General features: G+C 38.1%; 1 protein-coding gene across 3 annotated transcripts in view; it reads right to left on the bottom strand.

Annotated features, from left to right (window-relative positions):
* Nucleotides 1-24,860, bottom strand: part of thoc2 (THO complex 2) — a 143,494-nt gene that overhangs the window by 56,470 nt on the left and 62,164 nt on the right. For all 3 annotated transcript variants that reach the window (XM_043704869.1, XM_043704870.1, XM_043704871.1), the window contains 9 exons: nt 22,657-22,787; nt 22,465-22,566; nt 19,160-19,244; nt 12,333-12,426; nt 9,479-9,559; nt 9,020-9,116; nt 8,556-8,673; nt 7,664-7,843; nt 3,739-3,903 (listed from right to left, as the gene is read on the bottom strand). In XM_043704869.1, the coding sequence (XP_043560804.1) occupies nt 3,739-3,903; nt 7,664-7,843; nt 8,556-8,673; nt 9,020-9,116; nt 9,479-9,559; nt 12,333-12,426; nt 19,160-19,244; nt 22,465-22,566; nt 22,657-22,787 (1,053 nt within the window). The remainder of the gene's footprint in view (nt 1-3,738; nt 3,904-7,663; nt 7,844-8,555; nt 8,674-9,019; nt 9,117-9,478; nt 9,560-12,332; nt 12,427-19,159; nt 19,245-22,464; nt 22,567-22,656; nt 22,788-24,860) is intronic.

Raw genomic sequence — 24,860 nt, forward strand, 5'->3', positions numbered from 1 at the left:
TCGAGGCCTCTCAAGTAAAATGCCCACTTATTAACCTTTTATTTTCAGACAAGAGGAAAATCATTACGGATCACTGTAAAAACCCTATAATACTAAACACAATTAAAGCTTGGAATATAATGCGACAAAATGAGGGCAACTCACATAAAACATCCTCCTATGCGCGAATAGTGGGAGCATGGGGATTCCAACTGGGGTTAACAGATGCCACTTTTAAATTCTGGAGATCCAGGGGTATCTCATGTCTAGGGGACCTATTTGAAGATGGGGTCCTGATGTCTTTTGAACAGCTGCGTCAGAAATTCGGATTAGCTAATGGAGACCTCTATCGATACTTCCAAATTCGAGACTATATACAGAAGAAGACTACGTTATTAGATAGTCTTTATAAATCAGATAGAGAATGTACAGTACTATGACCAATTGGGGTATCCTCCATCAGTACTATTTATCATTTACGACATGATGAAGTATCGGGAGATATGGACAATCTGCTTAAACATGGGATCAGGAATTGGGACTAGAAATCTCTATAGAAACGTGGAATGACATTTGGGAAAACGCCAGAAGAATCACCATCTGTAACAGAACTCATGCTATCCAGCTGAAGATACTTCATAGGGCCCATATAGCACCGGACCGATTGGCAAAATTTAAGGCAGGGGCATCCCCAATGTGTCCCAAATGTAAAATAGAGGTGGGCACTCTTGTACATTGTCTATGGACCTGTCATAAGATCCGTAGATACTAGACTAAAGTAGCAAGTGCCCTGACAGAAATTTTAGGAACGGAAATTAAAGTGGACCCCGTATCTCTCCTTTTGGGCTTTTCGAACTTATCCTCCCTGGACATGCATGGGAAGAGACTATTTTCTATTCTCTCGTTCTGTGCAAGGAAAAATATTTTGGTAAGCTGGGTGGCTGAGGGCCCCCCTGGACTTTCAAATTGGCACAGATTAATTATGGAATGTATTTCCCCTGACATCCTTACAAATATGGCGCACCGAAAGACTGAATTATTTTATAAAATATGGCAGCCCTTCTTGACTTATATGAATACAGATATTTCGGCTATCCTAACAAGGACTTTTATTTAATTGAGATTGCAAACCTGACTGGTCCGGGGCCCCTTGGGAGAGGAATTCCGCACGAATACGGGTTTGCTACATTTGATGTTAACACATTCCGAGCATGTATCTCGCTACCCAATTTCTATGTTATCTGCTGTTTTTTTTTCTCTTTCTCTTATTTGAATAATGTAAGAGACTTAAATATACACTCTGGTTAGTTGTAGGTTAGATTAGTAGTTAGTTGAGTTTTGTTTTTTTTTCCTCGGTATTTTTCTTTTGTTAAATTTTGGTTATTGTATATTTATGGTTTAATTGTATATCAATGTTTGTACTTGAGAGTTTTGTTTATTTTTGTAAACTTGTAAAATGTTAAATTTCTAATAAAAATATCTATTAAAAAAAAAGACATTTGGAGAGGTACACAAACAGGAAAGGCTTAGAGGGTTATGGGCCCTTTGTAGACAAGTGAGAAGAGTTTAGTTTGGGAAATTGGTCAGCATGGATGAGTGGACCATATCTGTGAACTCACCTGGAATTGATGCTAAGGTGCGAACTAAAGACAAATCAGCGTTTTTTTAAATCAAAGTTTTTTGAAGTGTTGAGTTTTTTGACTGGGGAAGTTAATGGAGAAGGGTGAGTTAATCGGGTGTGTATTGAATAAAATGCAAATTCATGGCAACCCCTTTACTACCAAATGGCAAAAAATTGATCACGCCATCTGAGAAGGGAGAACTTAATATCGAGTGTTTTTCTCAGTGGCAAGAATACAGCATTGTAATCTAATGGAAGTATTTGGTGTTTAATCACTGCTTTATTGTTAACATTATTGCCATGGAAATGGCACACAGGCACTTCAACATTCAGCAGAGGTGTGGATATCAGAGATAAAATGAAACCAACCATTGTTGTTTTTACTGACTAGAGGGTTATGAACACCACAAACTCAAACCACTGGAAATGAGTAAGTTAAAAAGCAGAGGGATGATTTCCACTGAGGTCATGACATCAAAAATTGGAAATGGAAAATCTCCACCCTTAATGATCCTGGAAGCGGTCAGTTATGAGGATCCCTCTGGCCTCTTGCACTCAATCGGTCCTTTCCCCATCTTCCTCCTGAGAGCATTTCTGTTTCTCCTGCATTTCTTCCTCCTTCAACTCATTCACCCTTCTGTGAATCAAACTGTTGTGGACTCATCACACCATTATCATGCCAGCTTTAAGCCAGCAGTTGATGTTTTGGACTGCTCAGAGAAACTCCCTCTTTGCCTGAGCCTGCCAGATTGACAGCAACCCAAGGCTCTGAGGGTCATCTTTTTCCACTGCACAATTGTGGGGATAGTGTGTCTAGGGAGACCAATGCTATCGACTATGAAGGTACCTGCTGCAATTCACAAAGTTGAGAAAAGGAAAGTGGCTGGCATAGCTGTGAACTCACCTGGACTTGATGCTGAGGAGCGAACTAAACACATATCAGCGTTTTTTTTTAATCAAAGTTTTTTGAAGTGTTGAGTTTTTTGACTGGGGAAGTTAATGGAGAAGGGGGAGTTAATAGGGTGTGTACTGAAGAAAATGCAAATTCATGGCAATGAATTTTGGACTGTCACCTGATTAGGTTATCAGACTCACACTACTCTTACGCTTAAGGGAGGAGAAAATCAACCTATGTTTTTCCTTGCCCCATACATTATACAGAGTTGAAATCAGCCAAAGGATAGAGCATGAAGACAGAATAATGCAATGGACTTTATCATTCCAGACACAAACACTGACTATAACATGTTAACAGCGGTGTCTAACATTTGAAATATTGATGACTATTTCTGCTTCATGATTACTGCCATTGAGCAGAAAATAAAAACAAAATATTGGCCTCAGACAACAGAAGTCCAAGAAACAGTTAAAACAATTAATCACAAAATAAACCCAAGTCCAAAATTTGGAAGACAAATGAAAAAAATTACTTTTTTTTGTCTGCTGTAACATACCTGGAAGTATGTAAATATTTCATAAAAGCATACTTCTGATCTAGCCCCTCAGCTGAACCCAATTTTCTTCCATATTTCAACAAGTCTAATTGTGCACCTTGGAGTGAAAGTGACAGGATTCCAAGCATATTCCTTTAACAACAAGTATTAAGTTGTTGATAGTGAACAGTTGATTCAGAATTGCCTAATGGACGCTGTTTCTGTGACTTTACCTTCCTCCCAGTACCCATGCTGCATTTCCTCTGCCAAAAGCACCAGGCATTATCAAAGATCCAAACTCTAATCACAACTGTCTCAAAAAACTGAACTTTCTTGGTTCAGGTTCTGAGTTTTGTTTTCAGAGGCTTCATATAATGTTGGCCTCGACCAGGTTGTCACTTAAAAAACTCAACTGGAAGGGTGCTACAGAAAGGAAAATGGGAATGGAGGGCAATAGCTAATTCATCACCTTCAAAACCAAACTCGTACTTTATTAGAAATAAAGCTGGATAACAGACAAGTTGAACGTTGGCTGAAAGAAATAATTTTATGATTTCATCAAATTATTAGTCAGCAACCATTTAAAGACTCATTCCCTGACTTGAATTGTTGAATATCCTTCTGAAAAGCAGAAAGAAGTGTCGCCAAAATAGTAACCTTTCACATCAAGTGCAAAGCAGCTGTCAATTAAAAGAGTGCACTTACCGAAATGTGGTGCGCATACATTGGACGGGACAAGAAAAACGCAGCATCATGTGGTGTGTGAAACTGATTACAAAGGACATCAATTGAAGGCACTCGTTTGATGTAGTCTTCTGTACTTAGATTTGAAGCTAAAAATCCTCCAAATTGCACCAGGGTATCATGGCACTAGCAAAAAAAAAAGTAGGGAGCATTTAGATTGGCCTCCAAGTTCGATTTCCAGGTATTGTGCACCTTATTTCATAAATCTGAGTGGACTATCTTCAAGATTAAAAGTATGACCACCAATCATTTCGCACTTCTACATCTGCACTTCTGTAACAAGTTTCAATAGTTAAAATGCACAGACAGAAAAGAGAAGTAAAACAAAAAAATACTTACAGATTAACATCCTTATTTTTCACTATCATTACAGAAGCAATTTCTAAGTGATATCAGTAATGTGATATCATGCTTTGCCACAGTACCAAGGTAGGTTTTGCTGTGGTCAAATGAGCTCAAAAATAAAATTCCCTAATCATAGAGTTCTGGCAGCCGGTGCTAGCATACACCAAATGTCATCTTATCATATCTGTCCCAATCCTAACCACAAATGACTGCTATCATAAAGCAACAAATTTCTCCAATGATAAAGATTGCCAAATTCTGTCTCTATCTCTAAGTGCCTCGGTGTTGCAGTTCTGATGATGCAGAACAGATATGAAAGCAGACAAACTTCTTTACTAAATGGAATTCCTGCAGCTGGTAGAAATTGATTTGCTGCAGAAAGCAGTCAATGCCAAAACCTTGAACATTTCAAGGAAGAGTTCGATATAGTTCTTAGCACTAAAGGGACCAAAAGAGTGCAGGGAGAAAGTGAGAACACAATACAGTGTTGGATGTTCAGCCATGCTCAGGCTGAATGGGGGACAGCAGTCTTGCAGGGACTCCTCCTGCTGGCCTTTTATGTTTTTGTTGAATTTTCTCTTTTTATTGGTCAAAAATATGTTCGTTATTCCCAAAGTGCCGAAACAGCACAATATCTACATCAGTGATCACTGCATCTCTTGCCCCACACAGCAAGCTCCCAACCCAACAAGTTATTGTGGTCGATCTTTTGAATTTTACTTATTCTGCTTTAAAAATCTGCTTCTTGAATAGAAACCTGTCACAATATTAAAAGTAATAGTTTCGCACAGGCTTTAGTTGCTTTGTAACCAACATTATTTTGATCAATTCCACTTGAGGCATTTCCCAAAGTTATGAGGTATCAGGGTGTTTCATCAAGGACAAAGAAGGGGAAATAAAATTTAAAACCAACTAAATGCAGGATATTTTCCACATAAGTTTTGTATGACCAGGAGACAAAGGGTGAACCGATCCCTTCTTTTCAGCCTCCTTGATTGGCCACAAAGTTTAAGTGTTGATTACCCATGAATGTTATCTCCCTCCAATAAAAAAAGTTAAGTAGCTTTATATGGAAGCAAAAAGAAGCCAATCACAAGGTTTTCTGCTAAATTTGAGAAAAATAATAAAGATGAAACTTCAAGCATGCTGACTTCAAGGGGTCACTTAACTTTGTAGATCCTGAACAGCCTTTGGACAGTCAGAAAACTTCAGAACTCAGCCTCTGACCTACCCTGGCAGCCACAGGATTTAAATGTTGATCCATGACTGTTGTTGATCAATGCTCACACCCAAGATGTTATGATGCGGAAGTGCCAGTGTTGGACAAGGTCAAAAAATCACAGGACACCAGGTTATTGTCCAACGGATTTATTTGGACTATAACCTGGTGTCGTGTGACCCAATGTCGATAGTGGGGAAATTCAGTGATAATGTTACTGAATATCTAAGGGCGAATTTAAGATTCTCTCTTGTTGGATTTGGTCACTCCCTGGCATTTGGCATGAATGTTTCTTGCCATCATCAGTCCCCCAAGCCTGAATGTTGCCCAAGTATTTCTGTATCTGGATACAAACTGTTTCGATAGCTGAAGAGTTTGGAATAGTACTATTTTGACATTTGTGACAGAGGGAAGATCATGGAATCAGTGGAAGATTGTTGGGCTGAGGACACTACTTGGAGGAACTCCTGTAACAACATCCTTAGGCTGAGATGATTCTTCTCCAAAAACGATAATAATCATCACATGGTTAGTTATGTCAAGACTTTTATTGCCATACTCTGTCAAATGTTGGCTTCATTTCATGGTCAGTTATTCTCAGTTCACTCGAATTCAGTTCTTCATACACTTGGAGCAACACTGCATTGCATTGAATAGCTGCATGTCCCCAGCATTTTCTGCTTTTAATTCAGATTTACAGCCTCTGCAGTATTTTGCCTTTGTATTAATCTGAAAATCAGTTGTCCAAGGCTGGAGTCTGGCCCAGGAGGTCATCGCTTCCAGGAAACCCTGCCATGTATGCAGATGGAAGATTGAACTGAACCAAGATGGGCACAAAACCTTAAAGCTACAGCAGAAGGCAGTAACAAAATAGTACAAAACTTCTAAATTGGGGGGGAAGCCAAGCTAATCTCGATCAATGTGTTTTTTTTGTCAGGTGATTAAATAAGGAAAATAAAAACAAATCAGATATGTCTTTGACACAATCCATATAAAATTACTGGCTCTAAAATCATCTATTAGAGAAACAAAATAAATAAATTGAAAATCAGGCTTAAAATCTGATATAACGCAGGCAGCATCAGGACTTACGGAACAAAATTTAGTGAATGCTGGTGTTGATACTTCTTGGATGCTTTTAGTCTTAACAAGCAAAAGGATTATGAAATCAGCCGATATGCTGATGCTGGCATTAAACCAAATCAACTGGATAACAAATCAAGCCCAATCTGTCCAGTGATATCACAATGTACCTCTGTATTCCTATTTGCAATCCAGAGTTCAAATGTAAAGTGCAACAAGAATAGAGTTTACCAGTTGCAATGTAACAGAATCAGGACAGAAACATATGTAGAATGGACTCTGAAACAGTCCACTGTTTATCCTATTGAGTAACTGCACACTTTTGCTCACTGGAATACTAACATATTTTTGGCTGAGAAAGACAAATTATGAATTGGGTGTATGATTTTAAAATGTATTCAGCATTAAACTGTATTTTTCCAAGATACTGCATGATTATTATGAACAGGTAAAAAGTGATGTACCGAGGAGATGTTTAATGCTGTAATGCGATGTGATTGGAGAGAACATCTTTTGCAGCATAAAACTGGGCAGAATTACTTGGGAAGACATTGAGGAGGTGTTTTTGCAACTTGAAAAGAGTACTAATACTACAAAATAATCAATCCTTCAGCAAACAATAAAGATACAATTCTGGAATGAAATAAATATACCCATATCAGAAATAATACCCAATATTTGCATTGCAAGTACAAGAAATATTTCGACAAATAATTTGTGTTTTATCGGGTTGCAGACTAACGAAATAAAAGGTAGATCCTTTAAATCAGTAGACTAAATGCTGAAAGCACTCCTGCGATGTTCTCAAATCACAAACTTGATTTTTTTTAACCAAACATGAAGAGATAACAATATATAAACAAATAAGTAGACTATGAGAGTTGGAAGAGATGTAAGTGATTGCATTCTCACGTACTTCCGTCCCTTGCCCATATAGCTGTAGAGGATTTGGAAGGTGCTGCGAAAGAAGAACTTGGCAACTAACTGCAGTGCATTCTTTCCACTGTACATTTTACAATCATAGCTTGTTTACGATGCAGAGGGCTTTTTTTGCATTAATGTATGTGGTGCTGAGCAATCAGACTGATTTGTCTGAAACAGACAGTACTTTTCAAATATGAATCAACAACCTGAGAAACAGGATTTCTTAAGTAACTGTCGAGGAATTTTAGTTCCATTGTCAACAAAATATGTTATAAAAATTATTAATCTAATTCCTCGCATATGTGTAATGCTTACTTGGTCATATAATTTTCCAACTAATTTGAGGTGCTTCTCACCCCCTTCCTGAAAGATAACACCATTTCTCTGCTGTGCCATGAGGAGACAAAGAGGAAGTGCCAGGTCATGGTCCAACAATGCATCTTTTAGCCGTTGCGATGACTTTTTTGTGTTCCTAATCTGTCCAAAGTAACCACCCTGAAAACAGAAGCAAAAATATTCCATGATGATACATAAGTTACTCTTTCCCCAATCAACATTTTAAAACATGGTTTCTAATTTTAAAATTGCAGATTTTTATTTAACATAATTGCTTTTACCAAGTCAAAAACCCAAATTTAATCACAAATTTAAATGTCTGTACCAAATAATAAAATATCAAGTAATGTAAACAGGAATGTTCAACCTCTGCCTCACAATAAGCTATACATCCAAACCCAATCCAAAATAATAATTAAAATTTGTTGTGACAATTAATGTTCTAGCTTTCATGAGGTACAAGTCGAAAAATTAATAAGCACGGATCTGATAACCTATTATGCATCACAAATTAAATGTATTTATTCAAACAGTGCAAAAATGAAGTTGTTGCCTCACATCTAGGTCACAAATAAAACGTAAATTAGCTAACATAACAATCCACCCAAGGTTTATAAAATTTTGCAACCTAGATAAATACAAAAGAACAGGCATTATTCGAACCACTAAGTTCAACACTTGGAATATTCCATTATATTTCTAAACTTGGTATTTGTGCTTTCTATTTATTTCAGTGCAGAGGCAAGCATACTCGAATCTACACATCTTAATGAATGATTTTTATCACAGCTCAAATTTCCGCAGTTCTGAAACTATCAATGTTTGGTATTGTCACCATTCACAAAACTTTTAGCATATAAAAATGCCTTGCCTCCGCTTTTAACTGCTCTCCACCAGTCATGGCTTCCAATTGCTCTGTTGTCATTTCCTCTGTAATTTCAATACCAGCCATCTTCTGCACCACTTCTTTTAGAATCAGCAAATCAAAACTACATTAAACAAATTGAAGAATAAGTTAAATATAAAATAGCAATAATATCAGGAGCAAGAGATGTTTATGCTACCCATAAATCTATAAAACATGACTATTTCTTCATTGTATATTAATTAAAGCTGCAGAATTGTAGTTATTCATGCAATGTGAAAGACGTTAAAATTATTACTAATTAAGATTCAGACACAGTTGAGGATGCAGATAGGTGTCTCAGCTTTCTAACCTCAAATTTCTTTTCATGTAGAGATAACCAAAAGACATAAACGTCATGCCAATTATCAAACCAGATACATATATCATCAAATAAAAACCCATGCCTCCTTTGCATATAGTAACTGTACCTTTTCCCAGCTTTTAGTTGGTTTGCAACATACTGCAGAAGACCAGTAAGTTCTATTGGATATTTTCTGAAAATGGCACCACAAAAACTTGCCAGACCTGCTCAAAAATATAAATTCACATTTTCCTTAAGCCATTTCAAAATAAAACAGAGATTGTTGTGTATTAATACGATTTTTAAAAAGTTAAAGAGCCTACAAATCTTCAAAGTTTGAATGAAGAAAATATTTTGCATAAAATGTAACCACGTGAACTTACAAAGAACCATTTTACATCTAAATTTATGCTGGAAGGGGGCTCTCAACTCCAGCTTTTTATATTAAGATAATCATTTATTTGTAACATAGGGACCTAGTAATCCTCAACTTTATTGAATTCTAGATGCAGACATTAAACATAAATTGTTAGTTATGTAAACTATTGCAAAATAGTAACAATGCTAAAATAGAAATTCCACTGACTCTGCAACCAGGTAGAGATGGTGGTGTCATCATGCTTCATTCTCTCTTTCTCAGGATTGGCGAGAGCTTCAATGATGCAATCTTACCAAGAAGTTAAAAGAAAACCACAAACTTGAAATAAAGCAATAACTTCCTGATGATTTTAAGCAACTGCATGCAATACTGAAATCTGTGAGGTCAAAGCATTTCTTCACATTCAAACACAGAAAGCCCAACAGTTTGGAATTTATCTCAGAACTATATATTTGGTCTCATAAGGTGGATTTATTTTTTCATTATGGATAGCAATTTTAAAATTGTTAGATTTCAACTGAAAGGGCAAAACAGTAAACCACTCTAGTTTCAGATACAAGGAATAATTATTTTCCTTATTTCAGAACACAAATGGAAAAAGCCTTAAGCTGTCAAAATATTCTCGTTTCATCATTGGAACACAATGATGGGTTGTCAATTTCTTTGCCCAACATACTACCAAAATGAATCGAAGGACAGTTGCACACCTTCATATGGTTTTTGCCTGCATGTCTGCTCGGTCTATCATTTCTACCGTCACCTTCAAATAATTGCTGAACTTATTTTTTTAGTGCCCAAGGATATAAGGTGATATGTTTCCTTTTAATTGGTAAATATCTATTTACTCTCACTTTACATAAAATATTTCTTGTATTCCATCAACACTTAACACTTCATCAATCCAACTCAATGGCCCGTAAGTATTTTCACCAACTTTAAAAAAAACCTTAACTTGAACCTTTCCCTCCTCCCATTGTGAAACTTAACTTTTTCTTCTTTCCAACGTTACTTTTGCTTCAAAGGAAACTAAAATGACATCAAATGCAAGTTGAATGTGTAAACTGGACTTTATTTTAACTTTTGGAGGCATACCTTAGTCCACAGGCATGCTTGACTACATAAATCTGATAGGTGACAGGGAGACTGGAAAACAGGACAAACTGATACTACACATTGGAGAACACAATGAACAAACAAGAATGGATCCCATAAATTCTCACCGTTTAAAATATGTTCCAAAAATCTCATACCAAATGTGTTTTAAATATATTGCAGAAGTAAGCTTAACTAAAATAAAGTATTTTTCTGAGTTACCAGGGAGAATTCAAACAAAACTAATTCAGAACTAGCCAGAAATTTTGGACATTATTTTTTCCAACTGACAAATATAATTCAACATATGAAATATTATGACTCAGATTTTCAGAACCAAGACAAAAAAGGTAAAAGTCCCTCAAAATCAGCAACTCTTCCCTGAAATGAATCACTAATGACTTTTTTGGGGCAGGTGTGGGGACAGCATGGGCCTCACACAAGTGGGATTCACAGAGATGGCTGGTCAGTTAAGTGGTCAGCTGCGATAACAGGAATGGCTGGTAAAACTCAGCAGGCCTGGCAGCATCTGTGGGGAAAAGAAAATCAGAGTTAACATTTCTGACTGTGCTCTGAGGAAGGGTCACTGGATCCGAAACGTTACCTCTGATTTCTCTACACAGATGCTGCCAGACGGGCTGAGCCTTTCCAACAATTTGTATTTGTTCCTGATTTACAGCATCTCCGCAGTTCTTTCAGTTTTATTAAGTGGTCAGCTGTTTCCACTTAAAATTCATTTTGGTATCCCCACTGTTTGGAACCCAGAGTGCGCAGGTTAGAGCAAAAATTAGAATTAGAATTCCAACAATGTGAAAACAGGCCCTTCAGCCGAGCAAGTCCACATCAACCCTCCGAAGAGTAACCCACCCAGACCCATTACCCCCTTACTCTACAATCTCCCCTGACTAATGCACCTAACCTACACATCCCTGACACTATGGGCAATTTAGCATGGTCAATTCACCTAACCTGCACATCTTTGGACTGTGGGAGGAAACCGAAGCACCTGGAGGAAACCCACGCAGACACAGGAGAATGGGGAAACTCCACTCAGCCGCCCGAACCTGGAATCGAACCCGGATCCCTGGCACTGTGAGGTAACAGTGCTAACTACTGAGTCTGGATAATGATGACAACCCTTTAGAGAAATTAGATACTTTTATGGATATGGTCACCAGACTACCTGGGACAGGGATTAGGATATCCTTTGGCATTACAACAAGTACACAAGAATATATCTCAAACATGTACAACCCCCAAGAGCTAAGAATACAAATGTTCATATTCATGAGAGATTATATGAAGGAAATTCAATGTGTTGAACATTTTTCCAAAATCACTGAGGACACGTTCCCTAAATCATGATGTCATCTTTATTTAATGTCAGATCAGAGGAGATTTGACAGTGGAGGTGGAAGGGCAAAGGGTGGTGCTTGGAGGTTGATACTGTTTGCATAAGAAATATAAAGTACCATGCCGATGGTCCATGGTTACAGGATGGCATGGGGGTATTAAGTGCCACAGGGATGCGACTAGAGGGACATGTGGTACTAAGTGCCTTAGCAAGTGTAGATGGGGACAGGGTATGAAATGGCATAGGTTCACAATGGATGGTGAGTGAGAGGGGTGGGCAGGTGCACTGAATGAGAGGCAAATAATGGAGGGATTTTCTTTGTTTTTTTTTAATTAAACTAGTGAAGTACTGGTGCAGACAGGCAGGCCTGTGACGCAGCCCACATTAGCAGCCAGCCACTTCCGCTGTTGCTCTGGGTCCTGCCTCCCAAGAACTCTGCCATTATGGAATGTAAATCACACCTCTTTAGGCATATTTGAGGCACAATCAAACTTACAGAACCAGGAAATCACTCATCGTTTCATTCGTAATCAGAAGCTGAAATTGCAGTCCATGTTATAACTGATTATCTTAAATCATTAACACATAGCTTTTTTTTTTAATAAAAAAGGATACATGCCAAGACGTCATAGTTCAAAGAAGTGAGGTATTTCAAAGAATCCACAACAGGTGTTATTAGGTTGTCATACTTCTGAATCTGGGATAAAATCTGTTAAGACACAGATGCAAAATGAGCATTCAAAATGGTTAGTGGAATAAGAACTTGGCTATTACGAGATAAACCATTATAGACCGTAAAAGGTAGTCTGTATTTACTTCTTTGCTTTGTTTCTTATATCCCTGACGTGCAGAGACTTCAAAACATTGGATACATAGAGTCACAGAATACGGGAATAGACCCTTCGGTCCAACCTGTCCACGTTGACCAAGTTTTTCAAACTAAACTTGTCCCATTTGCCAGCATTAGGCCCATATCCCTCAAAACCTTTGCTATCCATGCACCTGTCTCAATGTCTTTTTCCTGTTTTAACTGTATCTGCATCTACCAATTCCTTTGGTAGTTCATTACACATTTGAACCACTCTCTCTGGAAAAAGGTACCCCGTGGGTGCCTTGTAAATATTTTTCCTCTTAAACTAAAAATATGCCTCTTAGTTTTGGACTCCCATACCCTGGGGAGAAGACCTTGACTTATTCATCCGATGCATATCCCTCATGATTTTATAAACTTCTAAGGTCACCCCCTCAGCCTCTGACGCTCCAGGAAAGACAACCCAGGCCTACTCGGCCTCTCTCTATAGCTCAAACTCTTCAACCCTGGCAACATCCTTGTAATTCTTTGCTGTAACTTTTCAAGTTTGACCTCATCTCTTCAAATCCCCTCCCTGTCCTCACAGTCACCTTACTCCCTGTCACCTTCAGTCCTACCAGACTTCTGGTACTGCTTGGATTGAGGCCTTTTTTGCAACTCTGCCACATTTTCTTGGCCTTACCTGCCTGGGCCCTATGCTCGGCAAATTCTCTCTCTAAACCTCCCTTCAAAAGGTTTTGAAAAGGCCATTTTTTTGACCGGATGATTGGGTGCGTGTTATAATATCTTGCAAGTGGCCTCTATCAGATTTTTCAGTCAGTCAGTCAGTATGCTCACGTAGCACATCAGATGATGTGGAGGTGCTTGGCAAACTTCAAGTAGTTATATATGGGACTCACCATGGCATTCTTCCAATGAGCTTGACTTCCCCCTGATCAGAATGGCAAAAGGACAGCAGCTATTCTCAAAATGGTGCCAGACAAAAGTCACATTGCAAAAGTGCCTGTGAATGCCATGAGGCACATAAGCGCTTCACTAAAGAAGGATGTGATGAAATGACTCTTGTTCTTAAAAGCAAAGAGTAACGTTTGCACGATTTGAGCTAAGAGAGAGTATCTAGCCAGCCGCTGGGGTTGCTGTGCCAGTATTTACATGTCTGAAAGTAGATGAAAGAGATGGCTTCCTCGATAAAGGTGATGTACCAGAAGTCTGAAGATCTGCAAAAATTATTCAAAAATGGGGACGTGGGATACGTCAAATGACGATAGGCCAGCCATTCTGACCTCAATGGCGGGCAAATAATTGGAAAAAATATTGATAAATAGCATTAACTATTCCTTGGAAGAGCACAGATAAGTCTGTAACGTGGTTTTGTTAAGGGAATATCACATCTTGCTAACTTAAATGAATTTTGAACTAAGAAACAAGAAATTCTGATGATCGTCAGGTCGCGCATGTTTTCTCCATGGATTTTAGTAAAGAACTTGACAAACTGTTCAGATAAATTAAACCCCATGGGATACAGGGAAAAGTGGCGAGTTGGATCCAAATTGGCTCAGAGACAAGAAACAAAAAGGATAACGTTCGACAAGATGATTTTACGAATGGAAAGCAGTTTCCAGTGGTGTTCCACAGGGCTTAACGTTGGGTCCCTTGCTATTTGTGGTGTTCATTAAATGAAGTAGACTCAGGTTTGCTAGGCTTGATTGGGAAATTTGAAGGTAACACTAAAATTTTCCAGCTACTTGATAGTGAAGAGGATGGCTGTCGACTGCAGAATTATATCAATGGCTTGGTGGAGTGGGCACAAAAGTGGTGAAGGGATTTCAACCCAGAGAAGTACAAGGCTATGCATTTGGGAGAGCAAAAAAGGCAAGGGAATGCATAATAAACATAAAAGTAGTGAGAGTGTTAAGCAAGAGACTTTGAAATGCATGTCCACAGGTCGGGAAAAGTACAAGTCAAATACTTAATGTGGGAAAGAAGGGATGTTTTCTTCCAGTAAGCGAGCTACTGAATACAAGACCAGGGATGCAACATTGGAACAAGATAAGACATTTATTCAGCCACAGCTGGCAGAAGCGGTGTACAATTCTGGTCACCACATTACAGGAAGTTGCTTAAGAGAGTGGACAGACGAGATATACAAAAATGTAATCAGAGCTTGCAAACTGCAACTATGAAGGAAGGTTGTTTCCTTCGAATAAAGAGGCTGAGGGGTGATGTGCAAAATTATGAAGAACTTGGATAGAGTAGACAAAGATGACTTGTTTCGCTTATTGTAGAGATCAATACCATGCTGGAGAGACTTAATCAGACATGAAGAAACACTTTTCTGCTCAAAGGTGGTGGGTATCTGGAATTCAATGTCCAGTTTGGCGGTTGAGGCAGAAACCTTCAACTCATTTAAAAGAAAACTGCATCTAACCTGAAGCAGTGTAAACTGCAAAGTTATAGATCAGGTGCCAGTAAATTGGATTAGAATGATTGTGAGTTTATTCAGCCCATGCAAACACAACGAACCGAATAGTTTCTTTCTGTCAAGTAACATTTCCATGGTTCTCTTATAATTAAATTTATGTGAGGGTAAAAGGCGATGAATTAAGAAAATGAATTTGGAAGCATACAAACGTCAAACACAAACACAGGAATAAAAATTATCCTTCCATTTAGGACTTTAACATCCTCAATATCTTAAAGCATGTCTCACACAAAACAGTATTTTTGGAGGGGATCAATACGATAACGTAGACAAATGTTGCAGCTAAATAGCATGGAGGAAATTCTCAAAAACGGCATAAGTACAAACAAAAAGTATTTGATTTGTGTTGTCAGTTCGACAAATATTGGAGAGTAATCCCCTGCTGTGACATGATCAACTACACCAAAACGTTTAGACTGGGACACGGAGGTTGATGGTTTGGGTTTGATGTATCACCAAAAATAAAATGTACCTTTCCTAGTCCAAAACTTGCTGAGCACTCCAAACAGTTCATAAACGTTCTGCGCTCAATTCTCTGGATTGGTAATTGAACCCATAACTTCTGACTTAATGATAACTGTGCTACTCCAAGTCAAACCTTGGAAAGTAGACATGAAAAAGTGAATTAAAAATGTATTGGACACAGGATCTTAAAAGAAGTGGCCATTGAGATAGTTGATAGTTTTGCTAAATTCAAACCAATCTCGATTCAGGGAAGGTCTGCATTTCCAAAAAGGGAAGAAAGTAGAAAACTGAAAACTACAGGCCAGTTTTCTTAACATCTATCATTAGGAAAATATTGGAAACTATGATTAAAGAAGCTACAACCGGGTCTAAGACAGTTTCAAGGTACTTGGGCTGAATTAACATAGTTTTATGGAAGCAAAAGGATATTTAACAAATCTGTTGGAGTTTTATTACATGTGCTTTGGAAAAAGAGAAACTGGTGATGACCTCCATTTAGATTTCCAGAAAGCATTTAATAAGATGCCACACCTCTATCAACAAATACATCGAGTTCGACCCCATCGACCACCCCTTGAGAAAAGGAACAGGAAGTGACTTCACCACAGGAAATGACATCACCAACCCAAAGAACCCCAAACATAGAAATAGAAAGCAGGAATTTCAGCATTACCTCACCTGAGCCCACTGAAGATGTTATCTAGTAGGGTAATGAAAAGTCTGGAAATGAACTTTCCAGCTCAGCGAGCAGATCTACATCCATAAAGATTTATAGTGCAGGATATAGTATGTTGGTATGAAGATTGGCTGGCTAACAGGGAGCAGAGACTCAGCTTCAATGTTTTTCTTTCAAGTTGGTATGGTATAACATGGCGCGTCACTGGGATCAGCGCTGCAGCCTCAAATATTTACAATTTATACGAATGGAAATGAAGGATGAACGGAATGTATACTAACATGGTACATACCAAAGGCTACAAAGATAGCAAGGAAATTAAGTTTTGAAGAGAACAATAAGGAGGCTACAAAAGGATACAGTTAAGTGGAGAGTAGGCAAAGATCTGGAAAAAGGAGTATTCCATGGGAAAATGGGAAATTATCCATTTTTTGCAGGAAGAATAAAAGAGAAATATCATCTCACAGTTGAGATTGCAGAGCCCTGACATTCAAAGCGTGTTCTCAAACACAAATTGTGAAAAGTTATTACGCAGGTTCAGCAAGTAGGCAGGAAATAGCGCATGATCACTTATTACAGGGGGAATCGAATATAACAGTCAGGAAGTTATGGATCAGTTGTACAGGACATGAATGACACCACATTTGGAGAACTGTGTATATTCTGCACATGTTAAAATATTCACCTTCTTTCTCTCTCACTGCAGATACTGCCTGACCTGCTGAGTTATTCCAACATAACTGGTTTTTTTCCCCTGATTTCAGCTGCTGCAGTATTTTACTGTTATTTATAGCATTAGTCATGTGATTGAAGAATGTAAATAAACTGGAAGCAGTTCATAAAAGGTGTTTATTACTCTAACCTTAGAATGGGTATGAAGGGTGTGATGTTTTTTCAGGAAAGGTTAGACAGCCTAGACTTCTATCCACTGGAGTACAAAAGAGTCAGAGGCAACTTGAATGAAACACAAAATCCTGAACGGGTTTTGACAAGGTAGATGTGGTAGATGTTTCTTCTTACTGGAAAGGAATGAACCAGGGGTCACTGTCAAAAGATAACGTGCTGTTTATCTCAAACAGAAATGAAGCAAATTTGTATCTGACAGTCATGAATCTTTGCAACTCACTTCCTGAAAAGGCAGTGAAATACAGTTCATGAATATTCTTCTGGCAGAAATGGACACATGATTATTAAGCATGGTCATCATAGGTGGGCAGGACTGAGCATTTCAGGTTACAATCACATCAGTCATGTTTATCGATTGGCAGAGCATGCCTCCTCGATCTTATTCTTGTTCGGTTCTTCATTCAAGGAAGAGAGGCATCACATTTTGGGCAGCATTTATTGTCTACTCCTCCCAAGTGCCCTTGATAAGGTGGTGGTGAGTTGCCTTCATGACAGTGACAGTCTACAGAGGAACCTCAGTTATCCGGCATTCGATTATCTGAATTTCAGATTATCCGCACAAGATTACAAGGTCCCGATGCTTGACTAAACTGGTGTTATCTGGCATTCGATTATCCAAACAAAACACACTCTGCCGTGTCATTCGGATAATACAGGTTCCTCTGTCTTGGATGTTGGTGGACACATAATGGCATTAGGGATGCAATTCCAGAATTGTAACCCAGTTATACTGCAAGTCAAGATGGTGAGTGGCTTGGAGGGGGAACTTTCAGGATGGTGCTTCCAAGAAAGGTTATAGTGGTCTATAGCAAAGAAAAAGGCCCTTCAGCCCATTGAATCTGCACCAGTCAAAAACAACAATATAACTACTCTAATTCCATTTTCCAGTACTTGGTCCATAGCCTTGCATTCCTTAGCATTGCAAATACAGATGCAAATACCTCTTTAATGTTATAAGGTTTCTTCCCCACCGACCCTTACATCCCCTCTAAACCTCCTGCTCCTTATGTTCAATCTCTGCACCCTGAGCACCGATCCCGTCATCCAATGAAAAATAAAGTTTCTTCCTGCCTCTCATCCTCAATTTCAGGAATCTCAATCAAGTTGCTTCTCTCAGAATGCTCCTCTCCAAGGAAAACAACCCCAGTCTATCCAATCACTCTTCATGGCTAAAACATAACACCTCAGGCAACATTCTGTTAGAATCTCCTGACCATCCCCTCCAATGCAATCACATTCCACCTATAATATGGATTCTGTGGTATTGTTTTATACAGTTCTCCTCTGCCTTTGGCCTTCTAAATAGTAGTGATCATAGGTATAGACCGAGGGATTATTGGGGAAATCTGCAGTACCTTTTACAGATGGCACATACTTCTGCCAATGAGTGTTGGGAGTGAATGTTTGTGGATATGGTGGGCTGCTTTGCCTTGGAGGGTGTTAGGTTTCTTCAGTGTTTTTGAAGGACTCACCCAGACAAGTCCAAATTACTCCATTACATTAATGACTTGAGCTTTGTTGATGACAGCAACTTTGGGGACACAGGAGGGGAGTTGTTTAGTGCACGAATATTAGCCTCCAAACTGCTCTTACGAGTAATTGTATGTCTCCAGCTAAACCCACTCAGTTTCTGGTCTGTGGTTAACACCTAGGTCATCCCTCTCAGGCAAGTGGAGAATATTCCACCACATTCCTGAGATATGCTTTTCAACACTTGCTCAGTTTAAATATAAAAATCAAGCTAACTGCAGTATCAATGACCAGTGGGTGCTTTGAATGCAGGAGTAAATTTTCTGATGGCAAGTTAAGCCACTGCCAGTGTTGAATTCTGAGTCCAGATAAATACAGGGCAAGGATCTTTCCACCATGTTGGAACTATTAGGAATTGGACCAAGTCTTTCCAAACTGACTGAGGACAACCAGAAGGGTTGGGACTTCTTACATCAGATGGATCTGGCCATCATTCAAATCTAAATTCCAGAATGCTCCTAAGAGTTAGCTAAAATGCACATTGCTGACCCAAGAGCAGTCATTACATTTTGGCATTCACCTTAACAATTGAAATTTCTCTTGTATATTAGTGATTATAGAAGAACACATACATAATCAAACAAGATAGTTGGATTACTGTGACTCAGCTTTCCAATTTGTCTTCCAGAAGGCTTTACATTTTCCTTAGTCAATCGCCTGAAAAAATAAACAGCAAAAACATGAAATAGGGAATGTACTTTTTTTTGGATTTAAAGCTTGTGAACTTATGTTAAAAGTCATCAGCTAAGCACTATGTTTTATTCAATGAAGGGTTCCACATCATGAAAATAGTGGCTTGAACCACTGGCTATTGGCTCAATCAAAGTGAGAAAGACTACAAAAGAAACCACAGCTTTTTGGTGGCAGTGAATGGGAAATTTATCAATCTACCAGACTAACTATCAAAGTTGCATTTATCTAAAACAAGGAAAGCAATTAAACTTGGAACTTATCAACACATAAATAGAATGATAAATCCATTCTTAACTTTGTGTTCATGCAGAACAATTCTGGATGTTTCACATCACTATCAAAAGGTGCATCCTTAAAATCAGATTTTTGCAATAAAAGTTCTCTATATGGATTGTGCCTAATGACTTATTCTCTCTTTCTGTAAACTCTCAGAATATAAAATCTTACAAAGCTAAAATATCTTGTACAAAGAAATATTTCCTCTACACCGCTTATCAAATCCAAAACGAGAACATTATACTGCATCACTTATTCAATATATTCAGCCAGAAACAATGATCAGTGGGTACAAAAACCACTGACTTATTTTTCTTGCACATCTAGAAACCACCATTAAAACTGTCTACAGTCCAAATTCTCAATTTTGCCAATGAGATTGCAGAAGTGCTTCAGTACCAGCACTTTCTGTCATTCTGATCTGCCCTTTCAACTGCCTTACCACCACATAGCCTCAAGTCTCCTCAAGACAAAACAAAGGTTTTCAGCTCTTATGGCAGGTGAGAGTGGGTACCATCAAAAAGGTAATAATACCCTGCAGGACCATGTGCTCATTCTTTAAAAAGGGCTGAATAACATTCTACCAAGTTCTAATAATAAAAGTACAACCTGTGCATTCAGTGTTGTCAGAGATGCAATCCAATTATGTAAAATTGGCTGCCGAGAAGAATAGAAAAATAGACTGCTTCAAAAATCTCACTGGCCTTGCCAAGACATCTTATACTCTAATGATAATTTTAGGTCTCCAATAACTCTTGAAAATTGTACTTAATAATATCACAAAAGTTAATTTCAAACATCAAGTTAAGCAACATTAAACTTCAGTTTTAGTTATAGAGCACGAAGTTAGGGTGTGGAAATAGTAAACTTAATCAGAAAATGTCAGTGTACTGAAGAAATCTCACATCCAGCAAGGCAGTAAATTTTTTATACCTTGACAGATTAACATGGTTAAACGGTACTTCTAATTTCCTGTGCAGCAAGTCAAAATTTTTAATATCAACAGTGTACAATCCAAATGAAGCCACCATGTCTGAAGCTTCATTTCTACTTCAGTAAACAATGTGAGACTACAGCAATAGTTCAGGTAAGTAACATTTTCTTTTTATTTTGCTTTCTATTTTGGAAGAAGTTTTAAGTGCTTAAAACTGGTTGCTTGAAATTTAACAAAATAATTTAACTAAATTCAGATAATGTTTCTCAACACATCTCAAAAAGCTTTCACTCTAGTTTTATCACGAGATGATTAACATTATTGTTGCAGTTGATTGTTTCTCAAAATCTATTACTAACCACTGCAAAACAAACAACAGTATTTCAACTCATCCATAAACTTTGACAAACTAAAGTAGAACCAGAAATAAGAATTTACATGTCATTACAGCCTTGCACATTATTGGGCTATGATAAAGACAATGACAAATAAATTGCTTTCACAGTTATGTACGCTTATAGAGAGAAACTATCATGCTTCACAAACAGGAATTTAATCTGTTTCAGCTGTGTTGAGTGAAGAGGACAGGTTTTCTTGGACAACAGGAAACTCCTCCAATTTTACTCATTCTGCATCTTGGCCTTTAAACACCACTGAACATTCCTAGACGTCACAGTAGAGCGAACAGCTAATGGGAAACTGCAAACCAGTGTCTACAGGAAAACAACACATACGGACCAAATATTGAACTACAGAAGCAATCATCCCAACATTCACAAACGAAGCTGCATCAAAACATTCAACGAGCCACCACACACTGCAGCACAGAGGAACTACGCAAAGCAGAGGAAAATCAGTGTATTCAAAAAGAATGAGTACCCAATGAATACAGTCTGCCAATTTCTCAGCAACAAACCCAAACACGCAGACAAAACGTGTTCCAGAAATCCTAGCCACTCTCCCCTACACCAAAGACATCCCAGAAATGACTGCCAGACTACTCAGAACCCTTGGCATCATGGTAGCCCACAAACCCACTAACATACTACAACAGCAGCTAATGAACTTATACAAACAATAAAAACTCATGTCATTTTCAAAGTACTGTGCAAGAACTGTAACAAACACTACGTTAGACAAACAGGCAGAAAACTGGCCACCAGGATACGTGAACATCAGCGAGCCACAAAACTACATGACCCACTCTCGCTGGTATCCTTACATACAGATAAGAAAGGACATCACTTCGACTGGCACAACACATCCATCCGAGGACAAGCCAAACAGACATGCACGAGAATTCCTAGATGCATGGCATTCCAACTGGAACTCTATCAACAAACACAGTGACTTGGATCCCATTTTCCACCCCCTGAGAAAAAGAACAGGAAATGGCATCACCACAGGAAATGACATCACCAACTCAAGGAAACCCAAACATATAAACAGAAAGCAGGAAACACTAGCATTGCTTCATCCGGAGGCTCACTGAAGGTGTTACCTAGTATAGTGACGAAGCGTCTGAAAATGAACCTTCCAGCTCAGCAAGCAAACATACATCCGGAACCTGAGATCCAAATCTTCTCAAAACTCGCTACCACTGAACATTTTAAGTGTTCTGCCAAGACATTATTCTTGCACAAACAGAACACAATTGGTCTTTCAAGTCAGAAAGAAATTTTGAAAGAAGGCTGTTCATAAGTCTTAGAATGTGTCAGGGAAAATCCAAACATTTTAATCAGAGTTTTACTAATCTTGTCATAAAGCAAAGCAGACTGATCTCGGTCATCTGGTAAATTAGCATATAAGAAAGAAGAAGGTATCATTTGTTCCTAAGAAAGGCTGTGCAAAAATCTGTTAAATTAAACATGATTTAATATTAACAAATAAATGCTAACATTTTTCACACAGATATGATTAGAATAGTCAATCTTGTCCATAACATGTCTTTGCATAGGAATTACATGAACTTACTTCATAATATACTTGGCCCTGTCAATAGTCTGAGCTTTGACTTTGACCAGTAGAGGATGGCTACTGTAGGTGTCATTTTTCCACTGTCCATATAAACGGTACCTTAAAGTAACAAATTTAAGCATTAAGCAGCCATAGTGTCACTACACATGACTAAATCAATATATTTAAATGCTTCTGCATGACATTCACCTATATTGGTATGGGAATGTTTTCAACATTCCCCAAAGCTCTTCTGACATACATGCATTGGAGTCCATTAATGTAAGGGATGGCAGCAACACTTGATCTGTAATACTGAGGAAACAACTCACAAGTGAATCCTGCAGAGTTAAAGAACAATTATCTGGTTAGTGTTTCAGAATATTTCATTTAAAATCAATCCCACATGCAATCTGCCCATTATTATCAAGTGGCCTATTTAACAGTGGATCAGCTAAATTTAACAATTTGACAATGTTTAATCTGTCTTCAGGTATAAGACATTTCCCTAAATTAAAAGTTAACTCTTTCAATGAGGGAGATGTGAACTAGCAATTCATAATTATTATAAAGATCACTACAAACAAAATATCCAAGTAGTACTGACACGCAATAAATTTAATATTCAACATGATAAAAATAGCATTTGCCTTTAAGACCTTCTTCATTTCGAGGTCAGCTTATTCTAAGAATGTAATCAAAAGAAATAAATCTTAGGACTAAAATTAAACTCAAGCTCAATCTTCAATTCGATTCTTTGACATAAGATACAAAATGTTCTATGTTCAATTTCCAAGATTCTGTGCCAATGTACAATTAAACTGTCATTAACATTTTCGAAACATACCGAAGTACAACGGAAGTAAGCTGAACCAAGAAACACTAAAGATCTGCAAACATTACATTGCTGACACGTCAAATGAGAATTCTTGCAAAATTTGAATTAAAACATGAGGTGGCACTCACACAACCTCATAGCTGACATAAGAGAAAATGAACGTGGAATTAGTGTATCAGTGTCTTGGATTACAAATGCTCTGAGGTTGATTTTTGAAAAGGTGACAAGTTTAAAACAAAATGGTGACAGACAGTAAATGAGTTATGAACAGGATCAAGAGTATAACTGGAAAATGCTCTGAATATTTCTACCTTTTCAAATTACAATCTGTCCAAGAGGACCTTTTCCTCTTAAAGTGCCCACTTTGCAGATCAAGCAATTGCAAGTAGTTTACTAAGACAACCGATTCAATAGCGCAATTTTGGCTAATTCAGAGTTTGGTATATCACAGGCATTTTTAAATTGGATTTGATATTCTGTCAATGGGACTATTTGATGACTTCAACACGATTAGAATTCTCAGTTATCTGACGTTGACATAGCACAACATCACTGTACATATTTGTAAAACGCTACTTTAAAAGGACGTCAAATTATTAACTAATTTATTTAAAACACATTCAAGTTTGCAGTAAAAAAGGAGACCAGAAAAATTTATTCAAAAACATTAGTAATTTAGATTTTTTTTTTAGATTAGATTACAGTGTGGAAACAGGCCCTTCGGCCCAACAAGTCCACACCGACCCGCCGAAGCGAAACCCACCCATACCCCTACATTTACCCCTTACCTAACACTACGGGCAATTTAGTATGGCCAATTCACCTGACCCTGCACATCTTTGGACTGTGGGAGGAAACCGGAGCACCCGGAGGAAACCCACGCAGACACGGGGAGAACGTGCAAACTCCACACAGTCAGTCGCCTGAGGCGGGAATTGAACCCGCGTCTCTGGCGCTGTGAGGCAGCAGTGCTAACCACTGTGCCACCGTGCCGCCCGTAAATTTAGTCTAAACTTAACTTAGATATCATACTATAAACTAGTTACAAAAATTCCCATGTCACCTGTTTCACACAATCTTAAACTTATTTTTCGAACATGCATTTATTTTTGTTTCAGCCAATCCGAGCCAAGAAACTCAACAGGAAAATGATGGAGCCATGATCATGGTATCATGTGTGGCAGTATTCAACGAAAAGAATGGAAACTTTACCCCCATGTCCAAGCCAAAATCATGAACAAAAAATCCTACTGCTGATTGTGGATTTTTGCTACCATTATTAACAACATTGCAACAGTGACTGCCCTTCAAAAGTAATTTTGGAACTTAAAATCAGATGCCAAATAAGATACTAGATAAATAGGTGTTATCTCCTTTGACATTAAAAATTTTGAACGCAGCTGTCCAACATTAATTTCTCACGGTCAAAAAGGAGTCAAAGCAAAGGAAAAGAAGTTGTAGTCCCTGGCAGTCCACATCATACAACTGTTGGTATTTTTAGTAGTTACAAATTTTTACCGCATAATTAGCTATTGTTTACTGTTAATATAAGACCTATAACAACAATATTTGCCAG

This window comes from Chiloscyllium plagiosum, chromosome 15, assembly GCF_004010195.1.
Source record: "Chiloscyllium plagiosum isolate BGI_BamShark_2017 chromosome 15, ASM401019v2, whole genome shotgun sequence".
Lineage (NCBI taxonomy): Eukaryota > Metazoa > Chordata > Chondrichthyes > Orectolobiformes > Hemiscylliidae > Chiloscyllium > Chiloscyllium plagiosum.